General features: G+C 44.9%; 1 protein-coding gene across 1 annotated transcript in view; it reads left to right on the top strand.

Annotated features, from left to right (window-relative positions):
* The window catches only part of PLCH2 (phospholipase C eta 2), a 316,564-nt gene that overhangs the window by 282,976 nt on the left and 17,629 nt on the right, over positions 1-15,959 (top strand). The window contains exons 14-21 of the mRNA XM_048824566.2: positions 1,236-1,336; positions 2,651-2,748; positions 3,630-3,812; positions 4,301-4,408; positions 7,583-7,707; positions 10,927-11,011; positions 11,663-11,809; positions 13,177-13,256. Coding sequence (XP_048680523.2) covers positions 1,236-1,336; positions 2,651-2,748; positions 3,630-3,812; positions 4,301-4,408; positions 7,583-7,707; positions 10,927-11,011; positions 11,663-11,809; positions 13,177-13,256 — 927 coding nt within the window. The remainder of the gene's footprint in view (positions 1-1,235; positions 1,337-2,650; positions 2,749-3,629; positions 3,813-4,300; positions 4,409-7,582; positions 7,708-10,926; positions 11,012-11,662; positions 11,810-13,176; positions 13,257-15,959) is intronic.

A 15,959-nucleotide genomic window follows, 5' to 3' on the forward strand; every position in this document is an offset into this window, starting at 1 on the left:
TCTTCCACTTCTTGTAAGTTTCTTTTTTGTGTTTAAGATCAGCAAGGATTTCACTGTTAAGCCAAGCTGGTCGCCTGCCATATTTACTATTCTTTCTACACATCGGGATGGTTTGTCCCTGTAACCTCAATAAGGATTCTGTAAAATACAGATGTGTGTGTGGAGGGGGGGAAGGGGAGGGGAGAGAGAAGGAAGATATAATACACAGTCTGACAGAGTCCCACTCCAGTGGTCAAGCAGGCAGGATGACCAGTTGCCTTTACTCTTAACAACTTGCTTAAGTTCACATCAAATGCCGACAAACTCAAGCTATCAGATCCAACCTGAAAAGCAGTAAGGTTAATTTAACCTCTTGTAGAGCAGTTTATTGCAATGTGACTTAGAGTAACAGTGGAACAAGAGAATCCTTTTCTCACGCCCTCTCTGATCATAGTAATCATAGTAGCACCAATAATAATTCCCCTTTAGACAGCACCTTTCATACTAGCATCTCTAGTCCCATTATGAAAGGCTCTAACCCCAGGCTGTCTCGTCCATGTGTTCACAGATCAGTTCTGGCGTAGTGCAGTCTCTTGCAGTGAAAGGTTGCCATTTCCCATGCCCTGGAAAAAACATGCTCCTTGAAAGAATGAAGCAGAATTGCATGGGGCAGTGTGGTCAAATGCTTGTCTGATGAGTGTGGCTTTAAAAGCTAGCTGGCCTGGATCAACTCCTGTGCCAAAATTTTCAAAGATGACTAAAACTCTGGGTGCCGAACTTGAGGGGCCTGTTCTTCACAAAATGGGTGCTCAAAATCTGGGCCCCTTTCAAAGTCCCTCAAATTGGGTACCCATAAATCTCTAGTCACTTTTGAAAATCTGGGTCCAGAATTATTTGCCACCATATGCAAATGCGCCACCAACATGGCTCGCTTGCATGTGAATGGTTAACCCCAGACGAGCTGATCCATCCTCTGACAAAGGCTTCCCAAACTTTTATCACCCTTTTCCTTTTCTAGCACCCTCTTAGAATTTTGCAGACATCTGTTTGGTTGTTCCCCTGCACACAACTTTTCAGAACAAATCCTAGGAGGTTTGCTCCACTTTGCTTGTAGCACTCAGGCACACATGACTAAATCTGTTTTTATTTTTCGCACACACCACCCTTTAAATGTTTACTTGGTGCCCAAGTGAAACCTAAGACTCTTCTGAACAATGATGCCTGTTTTGTACCGTGGTTTTGTTTCCTTTATGCAGAAAAAAGGAAGCAAATTGAAAAAGGCATCCAGCCTGGAAGAAGGTGAAGATGACCTAGACTATCAAGGAAACTTAGCCAGGGGCGCAGTGCATTATAGCAGGTTGGTAACAAGGAATCCTGGCCATTTAATGCTCTACAGAGGTGTGTACACAAGTGTAGCAAGTTTGGAAGCTATAACCATGTGATTGGAAGCCCATGTAAAGGTAGATCCAAAATGTTTGTGACTCCATCATCAGATTAGTCTCCTGACACGGCTCTTCCTAATTTGTCAGTGGACGACTGAGCCAGACATGTTGTTCAGACCTGGCTTGAGGTTTCACTACTTCGCCCAGCTCTATTGTGAAGATGTCTCTTAAGTTGGTGTAGCATTTTAGCCATGGGAGCCTTCCTGTAGCACAGGGGGTTTGTGGTGAGCGTACGAAGCCCATGGCTGTTTAATTTGTTAAATGGCATTGCACCTAAGAGTCGAAGTGCTGCTTTGATTTTGAAAATCATCCCTTCAAAACACCTGAAGCCAAAGCTTTTTTTATGAGATTATCTGATGGGTTCCAGACTCTGGAAGCAAGAGATCAGATGGAAATCAGGTTGGGAAGCTTAGGAGAGATTCATTGGGGCTACCAGGAGAGCTGACTGGAGGGCAGAAGAGGGTGTGTTGGAAAAAGGCCAGTGGAGTAGCCAGCAGCCTTGTCAGAGAGCTCCAGGATCATAAACCCACTTGGCACACTGTGGTGTTAACCAGAAGCAAATGGAAAGGATCAGGGCACCAAATTCTTTGGTATTTAAAATATACGTCCTTTAAGGACTAGTAAAATCATATCAGTTAGAGGTGAAAAAGACCTTTTAAAGGGCAAGTCCACCGTTCAACCTCCTGTCTAGCAGCACAGAGTATCTGCGACACACCAGATCTTAAAGTATAACTCTTAGTCAGAAGTTCAAGTCTTTTCTTGGCCATTAACATACAAGAAGATGAGGCTCTTTGGCCCAAATTTTAAAACATATTTAGGCATTGCTGTGCTCAGTGTCGTGATGCTTAAGTCTCATCTTCCAAAGGGATTTAGGTGCTCAGGAGCCAACAGCCCATTGACAGTCTTTCTGTGTGCTTCCAGAGCTGGTTTAACCAGAAACCTGTACTTTTACAATGAGTCTTCATGTGGTGTCCCTACAATTATGGCATAAGAATGGCCATACTGGATCAGACCAAAGGTCCATCTAGCCCAGTATCCTGTCTTCCGACAGTGGCCAATGCCAGGTGCCCCCGAGGGAATGAATAGAATGGGCATGGCAGCATGCCTTATTGGAAGAGACTCCTCCCTGTATTTCATTACCGTGCCAGTTATTTAAAAAACTAACGTTTTATGGGGGAAAAATTGTCTCTTGATCAGTTTATGGGAAACTGTTTGTTTTATTCACCCAGGATGAGCAGACAGAAGAAAACAATGAAGCTTTCCCGGGCGCTCTCTGACCTGGTGAAGTATACAAAGTCTGTTGGGATCCATGATGTTGAAACCGAAAGTAGGTTGAACTAAGTGTCTGCTAAAAACAAACTGCCGTGCATAGAGCTTGAAACTGGCATGGAAGGTTTATGTTCTTTCACTTAATTTTGATGATAAACGCTTTATTCCAAGAGGAATTTGACAGTAGAGCTGCATGCAATAAATCTGTGTCATTTCAAAGTGGCCAGTCATCATTTGTTAAGACTTGGAGTCTGCAATGTGAATCTGGATTTGTGCAGGAACTTCATTAAAGTGGATAAAAATAACCACATGTTGTAGTAACCCGTTGGCTACTGCCAATTGCTAGAAAGGCTGCTACATGCCAGTTCATACTTTAAGAAGCAGGACAATTCTGAAAGGACATTTATGCTACTCCCAACTAGAATTTGTGGTGGTTTGGAGAGGAATCACTACATGAGAAATTTTAATCTTCATTACAAAGCAATAGGAAAATCTCCAGAACTTTGGCTAAGTATATGAAAATTCAGGGGCTGCTTCAAAACAGTTGATTCTGCAAAATGAAACTGCTTGGAGAGTTTAGCCCTCCTTGTATGTTTTCTGCACCTGATCCTGAGCAGAACCAGAAATTCCAAATGCCACCTGTGGCAGAGAGAAATATTCAGGGATTAGGGGATTTCAACTTTCCTCAAGCCATCCTCAAACCTCAAATATTTGGGTCAAGTTCTGTGTGATGGTTCAGATCACTTATTGTACCTGACCTGGATTTCCCATCACTAACTCTTCCATGCATGAAGCAAAATGTGGTGATGGAAGAGAGAGAAAACCATATCTGATCAGGTTGTGTTTGCAAGAGGATTATTAGTAACGGATGGGATGTTGTTGAAGGGGATTGTTTTTAAGGGGAAGCCATCCCCTTCTAACTTTCTTCTCTCCTTGCAGTCTCTTCCAGTTGGCAGGTCTCATCTTTCAGCGAGACAAAGGCCCACCAGATACTCCAGCAAAAGCCAGCACAATATCTGCATTTCAACCAACACCAGTTGTCCCGCATCTACCCATCTTCCTATCGCGTAGATTCTAGCAATTACAATCCCCAGCCCTTCTGGAATGCTGGCTGCCAGATGGGTAAGCAAAAAGGACGTGTTGTTTTGTTTTATTTTTGTAACTAGGTGGAAATCTCATGCTTGAATGTGGTCCCAGAATCTATCTTTGAAAGACAGGCTGAACAGAAAGCACCAGCAAAGATCCCTGGGTTACCTGGTCATCCAACTCTCCTGACATCTGGGTCTTTGATATCTGGGGTATTGTCTGTGTCTCTAGTAGGGTAGGATGCCTTGAGTATTCATATGCCTAGTGGTAACTGGTGGCTGAGACATGGAAAGCAATGCCCTCTTGCCCACTTGCAAGAAACCCTACAGACAGGAGGAAAGACTCTTCTTGGGAGTCTCTGTCCTTGGAGCTGTGCTGTCTTGGGTTTAGGAGGAGAAGAGAGTCCCTTTTCCAACATCTCTGGCTCTCTGTCACCAGAGAACAAAGTTTAAAACATACGTCAGTTTTCTTTCCCGTGAATGCGCTGAACAGACTTAATGTTGTTGCCTCCTTCTTTGCAACAGTCGCATTAAACTATCAGTCAGAGGGGAGAATGCTGCAGCTGAACCGGGCCAAGTTCAATGCAAATGGGAATTGTGGCTATATCCTCAAACCGAAGTGCATGTGTCAAGGTAAGGAAAAGCCAGCCAGTAGGGACTGCAGAGGGAGAGGAAGGTTCCTGTGGGTGGGAATGGTACTTTACAAGGGAAAGATGTGTGGTGCTGCTATGCATTGTGGGATAGGCCAGCAAGCGATGGGAATGGAAGCAGTAGAGTGAATAACTCATTATGTTTGGGCGTGACTTTTCCAGCAGTTTCCAAAGTTGTTCGAGTAGTAGGGGAGTGTACGTGTACAGCTGCTGGGCGCTTTCCTCCAGCTTTTCCTTCTCCCTTTGAAACTTCAGGCCTTATCCTGCTCTTACGCTGGCGTGAGTACCGTTGACATCAGTGAAGTTGTTCCTGAATTACACGGGTGTAAGTGAGAGCAGGTTTGGCCCAATATCCCCAAGTGTCTCTGAATGCATTGGGATGGAATAATTTTCCCCTAATACATGTACCATAGACTTATTCGTTAGTACTTCTTGAAAGTAGAGACTGCAAGTACTGTCACATGGGCTGTGTGTAACTGTAGGCCCATGATACGTCATCTAAGGTAGTCACAGATAAATGAAAGCTAAATGAGGCCCATATCTCCCCACACACGAGAAAGACTTATCCTCTCTACAGCTTCCATATTTCGATCAGCTGGAGTTGTGGCAGTTTCCCCCTGAATGGAGTTTGGATTGTATTGCTCCAGGTATGGTGCCTTAGTATACATGACTGCAGCAAGGAACCTACGAACTACACACTAACCACTGCTTGCATCCAAAGTGATAGAGGGATTGGGATCAGTATATAAAATATCTGTTTCCTGGATCTCTATAAGTCTTTCACACATAAGGCACCATCTTCTCCCCTTCAGCCCAGCCAAGTCAGGCAAGAATTCACAAACTCCCACAGCATTAAGTGCTGTCCCATCCTTTCTCTTTAAGGAAGACGGAATCCCAGTTTAGAGCATCAGCTGACAGGTAAATGTAAGTTTGGCAGGCTCTTTAGCCTGTAAGGGTGACCAATTGCTCTCCCTCTAAATCCACAAAACACAGCATGGGGAACCAAATGTTATCCTGCTGGGGAGATGCCGTAGTAAATAAAGCTGGAATAGCACTGACAGGTATCCAAAGTGGTACAGGGATTGGGACCCAGCCCTCACAGGAGACACGTTTCTTGGTCCTGCTGCATGTGGGTTTATATAACTGTTTGTCATAATAATCATCAGACTTTGGGGTGGGGTTTTCAAAACTACTTGAGTGATGTAGGAGCCACAAGTCCTATTGAAAGTCAGCAGGACCTGGGTTTCTAAGTCACAGAGGGAATGTCTACACCAGCTGACTCAGGCTTGTGGCTCTTGGGCAAAGGGGCTGTTTAATTGCAGTGTAGACATTCGGGCTCAGGCTAGAGCCCAGGCTCTAGGACCCTGCGAGGTGGGACGGTCCCAGGGTTCCGGCTGCAGCCCAAGCCAGAATGTCTACACTGCAATTAAACAGCCCAGTAGCCCGAGCCTGCGTCTGCTGGTATGGTCCAGCCATGGGTATCTAATTGCAGTGTAGACACACCGTTAGACATCTTGAAATTTACACCCTTTGTCAATTATATTTTGGAATTTTAGGGGAGGGGGGCTTTGTTTGTTGAGTTTTTTTTGTGCAGTTCTCACCACTGCAGTCTTATCATCACTGTGGTGTTCATTACCACTTCCTAAGGGAATGCCATGGTAACCTTATCTACTTGCAAAAGCAGACATGCAAAAATTATACAGCAATTGCCATTATAGGCACTCAGAAGTTACCAGGGGTGCACGTTTATTAAGTCTAGTTTAATTAAATCAGTTACACTAATGTGTTTCAGAGCGGTAGCCGCGTTAGTCTGTATCAGCAGAAACAACGAGGAGTCCTTGTGGCACGTTACAGACTAACAAATTTATTTGGGCATAAGCTTTCGTGGGCTAGAACCCACTTCATCGAGTTCAAGCCCACAAAAGCTTATGCCCAAATAAATTTGTTCGTCTCTAAGGTATCACAAGGACTCCTCGTTGTTTTTACTAATGTGCTTATGGTTAGAACAACTCTTAAGCAGAGCCTTGTGCGTGTGGAATGTTTTATGGGAGTGCATAGGTCTGTGCAGGTGTGGTCCTCCTTTAGGCCTTACACTACTACACTGTATGGGCTGCGTAATGAACATCTCCCGTGAAGGCACCCAGCTGTTAAGGATCTATGTGTTTGTTTCAGGCTCTGCTGAAGCAGATTTGTCCCTGAGAAAGATGAAACCCTCATTTTTATTGGGTTGATTTCTCATTTAATTCGTCATTTTATCTCTGTCTGTAACCCTTTTATCTAGAATCCTGCATATTTCTAATAATGTGGCCTTGAGCAAAGTATTTTAATACTACCTTAGTGTTTGAGGTGTCATATGTAAACAACTCCCACTTTTCTTCATTGATTTGATATCTGCCCAACCCTGGACTTTTAAATAAATTGAATTTACTATCCTATCTTCTCTATTGCAATGTCCCATCTCCTCCCACTGCTCTACAACAGTACAGTCCATTACTATCCCATGTCTGATCTGGTCTTCAAAATGCACTTTTAACTTCAGATAACAGCCGACTGATGGTTTCTTTCTGTTCTAGTATAAGTCAGGTAGAGCACTTACTAGCATCCTAAGTCGAGAGTTTCAGTGTGTTATGAATTATTTCACCTCAGCAAAGTTCCAGTGTTTATGATCTAAAAGCGATTGGTGCTGGTTCCAAAGCCATAAAATTCAGGTCTGGATTTTGAAATCCACCACACACAATTATGGGGTGTTCAGATCCAAGTTTCGGTTTGGCCCCACCTCTCAGTGCCACCAGATCAGTAACCTACTACCTGGTGATTAATTTGGTAACATGCAATATTTGCAACTAAAGCTTTTTCCAATTGCCTTTGTAAGCAATTAACTTGTCCTTGGTGCTCGCTATGCTGAAAAGTATCCAGAATGCTGTACCAGTGTGTTATCTGCTTGTAAAGATGTTAATGACTATGGTGCATTTTTGGATGTTTGTACCTATAAGTGCTTGAGGGGACCGGGTGGGGCACCTTCCTAAGTATAGTTTGTAACAACTGATTGTAGAGTCAAATAAGCAGGGAAAAGAGAGAGGAAGAGCTCGACGAAAATGTCACCATCCCTAAAATAGCACCAGACCTCCTTTATGTTCTGCGGATTCTTGCCCCACAGGTGTCTTTAACCCAAATTCTGAAGACCCGCTCCCCAATCAATTGAAGAAGCAGCTGGTGTTGAGGATAATCAGCGGGCAACAGCTACCGAAGCCCCGGGACTCCATGCTGGGAGACAGAGGAGAGGTGGGAATGCTGAACGAGGGATGAGGCTCTCCTATCCGAGAGTGTCTGTCTCTCTGGGAGCTGGTCTGGACAAGGCCTTAACTTCCTGCATTTGTTTCTGTGGGGAAACACTGAGCTTCACTTGGAATATATCATGCAGCTCATTAGCTTCAAAGAGCACCAGGTGCCTTTCCTCCCTTAAGCATTGTGGAGCTAGTCCATTTTGCCTTATTCTCATACAGTGCCTCTAGGATGTGTAGGAAAAGCCAAGATGCTTGATTACTGTGATGGGTCCCTATTCACTGCAGTGCTCTTAAACTCCAAAACAGAGCCAGCAAAACCCTGCGTCCCCTAAACGTGCACAAAACTGCTGAGCTCGTCAGCAAGACAAATGAAGCTACTTGAGGGTCCCTCTTGTCCTCTGCCTGTGTGAGTGCTTGTTCTTTGAAAGCCTCTGGCAACTCTAATTGAAGCAAAATCAGCCAGTCCGTAATGAGCAAAAAATTTAGCCTCTTGACAGTGTTGGGGCTTTTTATTTCTTCTGCTGTTCTATATGGAATGCTTGTGGAGTATGGCCAGTGTGCCTATATTAATTAAACATTAGTTTTCAGAAATGTGAAGACCGAGCAACTAGCTCCTAATAAAACTTCCCCTCGAACCTTTAGCCCATTAGAACTAGAACCGAACCTCTGAGTGGTTCTGAAATGCTTGGATTTGTCACGAATACTTTGAAATACTCTTTCCCTGAATGCTTAGTGTTTAGAGATGTATCAGTCTGGAATGGCTGTCATAATCCAAATGAAGATTCTGGCCAGAAGCAGCAGGATGGTATGCGGTTGAATTGGTGGATTGTCCCCTTAGAGATACAGATTTCAGTCCTAGTTTTTCCACAAACTCACTGTTGGGCAAGTCACATAACCTCCCTGTGCCCCAGGTCCCCGTCTGTGAAACTGGGATAATAGTCTCCCTTTTCCCCACCTTTTGTCTGTCTTGTGTGCAGAGAGTGAAAGCTCTTTGGGATAGGGACTGTCTCTGCATCTCTGCAGCGCCTAGCACAATGGGGCCTTGATCTCAGGTGCAGCCTCTAGGTGCTCCTGTAATACAAACAATGGGGCGGGAGGAGCTGCTAATATTGAAAGATTAATGGGCTATGGGCTCCACATAGAAAATAATGAGTCAACATCTTCCTTTCACTTCCCTTTTTTATTGCCAAGGGCACTTAGGCTGTGCACAGGTTGTCTTCTCCTCAGAATGTTCATCTCTTTTCTCTCCTGCCTGTCTATTCCCCACCCTCAAGTGAGGCAAACCTCACTTTTTGACATCACAGTTAATTCTCTGGGGGGGTTTGTGATGTCACAAGCAGAGGGTGGTGACAAATGGGTCCTTTTGGCAGGAATAGTTCACTAATAAAGTTTTTTAAAAACAAAACAGGGGAAAGGTTGAGGGTGGGAAAAAGCAGAAAATAATTGAGTGGGGGTTGCCCCAAAACTCTGGATTCCAGCAACCATGATGGTCTGTATATCTGGTAGAAACTTGGTAATTCCATCCCATGGGAAATTACAATATTTCAGCATTTGTTTTTGTCCCAAATCAGGATGAAAAATCTACCTTGGAATTTTTTTTCACAAAATGAAATAGGCAACTTCTTATAGAATAGAAAAGTCAAAACAATAAAGTTGAAATGAAATGTTTGGATACGTGCCCTACATGACTTAGAAACACCATTGACCCATGTGCCCTAAAGTCCCTCAGGCCTGACCTACACTAAAAAGTTCGGTTGACCTACCTACATTGCTCCGGGCACGGAAAAACACTCACCCCTGACCAATGTAGTTAAGCCCACCTAACTTCGCTGTGTAGACAGTGCTGGGTCAGTGGAAGAATTCTTCCGTCGACCTAGCTACTGTCTCTCAAGGAGGTAGATTAACTGCAGGGATGGGAGAACCCCTCCCGTTGGCAGAGATAGTGTCTCCACTGACATGCTGCAGCTGTGCTGCTGTAGAATTTCAAGTGTAGACAATCCCTTAGCTGCTTTTGGAAACCCCACCCTTTATTTTATTGGCCGTGTGGTACGACCTAGAGGCCCCAATCAGTTATCAGGGCCTCGTTGTCCTAGGTACTATATACACGTTGTGAAAAGAGAGGCCCTGCCCCAGAGCCTTTTGCAGAATAGAGCTATATGAACAAGGTTCATATGTACTGAACATTCAGCTGTCTTGCAAGCAGTAAGGAGGGAGGTAAGACACTTGTGTTTTTCTTTAGTGACAAAGTATCCCGAGTGCTGAACATTTGTTTTCTGCTGAACACCAAAACTCTAGCATATAACCATTACTCAGTCCAGCCACTCTGTGTTTTGTTTTGCTTTTGTCATCCCAATTTAGCTGGTCTCAGATTTGAGATGATTCCTTATCGTTTTTGTCAGTTTCTTGGAGAGCAATTACTTGAAAGGCTCTTCTCCCTGCTGAGACTGTATTGAACGGTGGTTGTACGTACTCTGTGTTCAGCATACACTGACTGAAAGCAGTAGCAAGCTTTCCTAGGATCTAACTAATTGTTAAATTACTATTCTTCATCCCCACTATTCTTAATTTTAGGTCCTAGAAGTCCCAACTGAGATCATGGCTCCATTGTTCTAGACAGCTATAGACACCCAGCAAGACACATGCCCTGTCATGAAGATCTTCAGTTTAAACTGATAGCAGGAGGGGGAAAGGAGGCACAGAGAGCAGAAGTAATTTGCCCATGATCAGAGACTAGAGCAGAACCCACATGTCCCGAATCGTAATCCGTTGTTTTATTCACTGGATCAGGCTGCTTCTCTAGTCACCCAGATCTTCCACAACCAGAAGTTCCCTGAACTCGCTCAGTTTATGTTGTCTTGCAAGCTGTCTCTTTACAACTTCTTTGCAATGGTGACCACCTGAAGAAATTCTTAAAGCTTCTTCTTAGATGTACACTGAGTTGAAAGTTATTCAAATAGAGAGAACTGTTAACTTGCTGTAAGCTCTAACACCCATTTTGAATCAGTGGGGAAGTAGTCACATCATGATGATGAAGGTTATTATATTTTTTTAATGTGATGTAGTCCTACATCTTTTAGCAGCAAAGCAACAAGTTACCCATATGACCCTGGCTGTTTCATCTGCAATAGCGTGTGATGCCCGTGTGGTGAAGCTAAGGATATTACTTGATTTCTATCTTTTTCATTTTTTTAAATATTCTTTCCTTTCTCTTTTCCAGATTATAGATCCATTTGTAGAGGTAGAGATCATAGGGTTACCAGTGGACTGCTACAAAGAGCAAACTAGAGTAGTTGATGACAATGGTAAGACCATGGTTTGGGTGTTTTGTTTGTTTTATTTCCCCCTTGTCATCTATTACACACTTGGACATGAAGTTCGAAGGGTCATTTTGTCACACGGAGGCAAAATGGGCCAAACTTGGGATCCATTGCAGCAAAGCATTTAGCACATGCTTAAGTGTTGTTAACTTCAGTGACGATTGATTACACGTTGTTCCTATGTGTTTTGCTGAATCAGGGCCTAGGTAAGGGAGTGTTGTGTAATTACAGTCTTGATGCAATGAGATCAGACACACAGATCAGTCTGTATATTTATGTCACACTCCTCTTCATTAGTGGTCAGGACAGGAGACTGGAAGCCAGCAACTTCTTAGGTTTATCCATTCCTTGTTCTCCCACTTGGTAGACCTTTGGAGAAGATAAAAATGTTTGAGAGACATTAAAATCCTGTGTTTCTTATACCATCGCAGCTCCAACTGATATGAGTGGGAGTTCCAGATGTGCAAGGAATACAGAACCAAAGTCTTTATGGTCAATTAGAGTGACCATTGCTATGTAGGAATTGATGGATCTTCAGAACAATATAGCAAGAACTAAATGGGTTTCTGGTCTGTAGCTGGGGCTGCTTGGGGCTGCTGCAATATAAATAACAAAAGCTGATTCTCCAATTCCCAGGTTTCAATCCAATGTGGGAGGAGACTCTGGTGTTCACAGTGCACATGCCAGAGATTGCACTGATTCGCTTTCTGGTGTGGGATCATGATCCAATTGGGCGGGATTTCATTGGACAGAGGACGATAGCTTTTACCAGCATGATGCCAGGTAGGGCCGTGCTCTCTGTCTTGATGACCTACAGGATTGATTGGCTGAGGCCTTGTTTTATAAAATTGTGACAATTAAAATATACCCAAGGGTAGCTTTACCACGTGCACATAAATATGAATCTGCACTGGGGAGGAGTCGTGAGCCAGTGGCTAGAGCAGGAGACTGGGTATTCAGGACTCCTGGGTTCTGTACCCACATCTGTCACTAACTCATCCTGTGACCATGACCAAGTCACTTACCCTCCTCTGGCCAGATTTTCAAAGGTGCTCAGTGTCCAGAAGTTCTCACTGAGAACAAATTCTAGCTACTTATTTAGGCACTTCTGTGGACACTGGTGTTGAGCTCTTTTGGAAAATATGGTCCCTTGTGCCTCAGTTTTCCCACTTGTAAAATGGGGATGCTAATACTTGCCTCTGTCACAGGCATGTTATGCAGCTTAATCAGTGAATGCCTTACAATGCTCAGGTTTAAAAGTGCTCTTGGGTAGAAGTGCAGGGGATCAGGCAGGAACTAGGAAAGCACTATATAGCTATGCATGCTGGACTGGAAAGGCGACAGTAAATGGTCCATTTCTTTCTGTCCTGTTGTGCTACAACTTTTATTTTTTTTTCTCAAATGTATTATTTTTATTTGGCCACTGTTTGGCTTTTGACAGCATAAGTGAGATACGGTGACTTCCGTAGACAGTGGGACAAACGTCGAAAGCCTTCCTGAACAAAGCTGGAGTCGCATTTGGTCTTGTGTTTGCTGGCAGCTCACCAGTGGCCACAGTTATTGCCTGTGCTAGCTGAGTGTAAAGTAGGCTGCTGGTTGGGCTGCCGGTGAGCTCTGGAGATTTGTTTGTGTTTTTATTTGGGGGGGTGGTTGTTTTTGGGGTTTTTTTTCTGACTATTTTGTGCTTTTTGCGCAATCTTATTTCACATAAAGAAAACAGCTGCACCCACAGGGTGCTTTTACCCATCAGAACAGAGGAAACTTAGGTTTATTCAGGGGCCGGATCCCACAACCCCCATCTGGGTAATGAGAGTAACGTCTGCTGAAGAATTAATAATGGCCCCAAGTCTGCCAGGGATGAGCTAATCAATTTGCATTGCAGAATTGACAGCAGCAAAAGTGTAAAGTGGGAAAATTAGGGTGACTTTTTTTTTTCTATAATAAGGAAGGGACAGGGGAAAACACCAGTAAACTTTGTAAATGGCATATTGCTCTCACACAAATCAAGTGTGGCAAGGTGATGTTCAAGCCTGAGTGCTCAGCGGTTGGACATGGCCATAGAAAGCTTGTTAAATTTTTCCCTCCTGTGGTTAGAAATGGAAAGTCTGTAGCGACAGGAGGCGCTCATCTCTGCTCGCTCTGTGTTTCAGGCTATCGGCACGTGTACCTGGAAGGCATAGAAGAGGCATCCATCTTTGTTCATGTAGCTATTAATGACATCTGTGGTAAGGTGAGTGACTGACTGCAGCGCCATAATGCAGCCTGCATTTGTAATCGTGCTGGCAGGGTTTGTACCATGCAGGGAGGGGGAGAGCCCAGGGGTGGGACCCAAGCTGACCCATTTGTGGAATCCAAGTAACTGCTGCTCTGAGGTTTTTATAGTAGCCTGAGAATTCTTTAAACATCCATGTAGCATAAGCGAGTGGCACAACCAGATAAGGAACCTCCACTGGATTCCTATCTAGATACTCCCCATACAGTGCTTCGGTTCTGGGGCATTCTTCCATCGCTTCCCACTCTATTGCTCCTAACGAAGGGCCAAATCCTGATGCAGTTCTTACTCACTCCTTACGGCTACTGGACAAAACTTGGCTAGGAACTCTGGTGTAACTCGGAAGTGGCTGCACTGATATGGCAGAATTCAGCCCATTGTCTGAGTAAGGCCTTTGGGATTTCGCCTAAGTGTCCTGCTATCGATGCAGCCATATGCAGCAGCACAAACTGGCGAAAGCCTGCTTGTTCAGTGAGCAGGTTCTCTCTCTCCATCACCACATGCCTCTCCAGGCACCGGGCATGTCTTCCAGCCCTTATCGGGGAATCAGAAGACAATGGAGCATTTAGACCATATAAAAATGTGTCAGGCTATCTGTACTTTACATAACACATCTTCTGGTGGTTTCTGAACACCCCCCCCCTTGTAACACTGATACAAACACTCATGCAAAATGAAGGATTCACCCACCCCCAATATATTGTGTAATTGGTGGACAGCTCCTAAAGGGGACAGCAGCACCCTGCTGAGTGATAGCGTTTTATGTATAGGGTGTGTCTGATACATTTGGTGCTCCTAAATTAAAAGTGCAGACCTGAACTGTTGGGTGCTTTCTGGCTGCAGAGTTTATGCCATGAGTGCCCTGTCACTCTGTCTCCCTGATGCTTTAGCATTTTAAACATAGCGCTGAAGAGTTGCCAGCTTGGAGACTTTATCCCTGCTGCTGCACTTTCCTTTTCGGGTCTGTCTTTGACTCTTGTTGTGCTGAGAAGTGCACAAAGTGGCCTCCCTCCTGGTTTGTGGGGCTCAGTGGTCTCTCCCCACCTGCCATTCATCTGTCCAGCCTCTGGCTTGCTTCACATGCAGTCAAAATACAACTGCCTTGATGACATGTTCTGATTTCATATGAACAGTTCCCAGGTTGAAAGTACAGCCTAAGAGCTTCAAGCGTCCCCCCTAGCTGAGTCTGAGACTCTTTCCATTGCAGTCCATAGCGTTTAGTTACACATCTCCTATTCATTTTAACGACGGGCGCGTGGCTAAATCCCTGCAATGCTTTGGAAACTGCAACCGTTGCTTGGTATAAGGTGATAAAAAGAGGGGCAGCAGGCTGAAATATTGGCATTTGGACAGCAGGAGGCAGTATTAAACAGGCTGAGAAACCTAAGTGTCTCTAGTATTGCTCATTTTAGGATAATTTTTTTTAAAGGAATGTGGCTTTTTTAGGTGAATTCTAAAATAGGAAAGAGTTGGAATAACTCATGGGAAAGCTGCACTTTGGGGCATAGAAAGGGGGTGGGTTTCTGGAAGGAACATCCTACTGCTCATTTCAGTTAATGCCTCTACAAGGAGAGGAGTGTCCGGCTGTTATTGCCCAGGTATCTAATGCCTGAACTGACAGCTTTCCGGCATGTACATCTCCCTCCCTTCTGACTTTGCCGACAGCCTTGTCTGCAGCGTCTGACCCAGGATTTCATTTTCCTCGTGAGAGGAGCATTGCTCTCAGGAGCAGGAGACTTGAAAGCTTTGGGTGAGAGGGAAGTGGCTGGTGCTGGGTGGCGAGCAGTAACGTGCTCAGTGTCAGGCGCTCCAGCCTGTGGTGCGCCTATCCCCTCCACAGCTTGGTAATGCCAGTCCCCAGGAGCAGGAAAATAAATGGCAGGCTGAGAATAGCTATTATGAGACTGATTCTGCCTGAGCTCCCACTGCTATGTGCCTGAGATCAAAGCAGTTGCACAGGGTGTAAATCAGACCAGATTTAGCCTTCTATATAAGGGGGGAGGGATAGCTCAGTGGTTTGAGCATTGGCCTGCTAAACCCAGGGTTGTGAGTTCAATCCTTGAGGGGGGCCATTTAGGGATCTGGGGCAAAAAATGGGGATTAGTCCTGCTTTGAGCAGGGGTTTGGACTAGATGACCTCCTGAGGTCCCTTCCAACCCTGATATTCTGTGGGGAAGAGTGTGGTTTTGGCCCAGGGACCTGCTTTCAGATACGTGCTCCCTGGCCTGGATTCAAGCAGCATCATTTGGTTTTACCCCACAAACCTCTTTTTGATTCTGGGGTCACTGTGTGCAGGTTGATTGCCTCTCTCCTGGCCCCTCTTGCCCCACCACGCGCCTAGAGCTGGGAGAGCCAGATGTTCAGGGCCCTCAGGACAGTGGCCAGTGCATGCCTAACTGGGCCACGAAGGTGAAACAAAGCGTCTCAGGACTGTCCCCACTGCACTGACCTGCAATCACCTAACGGTGCCCCTCTGCTCCACTGGCCCAGCTCCTGAGCTGACTGTCCCCTCTACCCAAGGCAGGTCATGGAAAGAGAAGTGATAGAATTTACCAAAGCAAAACTTTTCCGAAATGCAGATTCTTCTCCCTGCCCCAGTCAGAATGCTACAAAACAGATAAATTCTTCCCTCCCTCCTGATGCAGTGTGTGTTCGCGCTGC

This window comes from Caretta caretta, chromosome 18 (genome assembly GCF_965140235.1).
Source record: "Caretta caretta isolate rCarCar2 chromosome 18, rCarCar1.hap1, whole genome shotgun sequence".
Classification (NCBI taxonomy): domain Eukaryota; kingdom Metazoa; phylum Chordata; order Testudines; family Cheloniidae; genus Caretta; species Caretta caretta.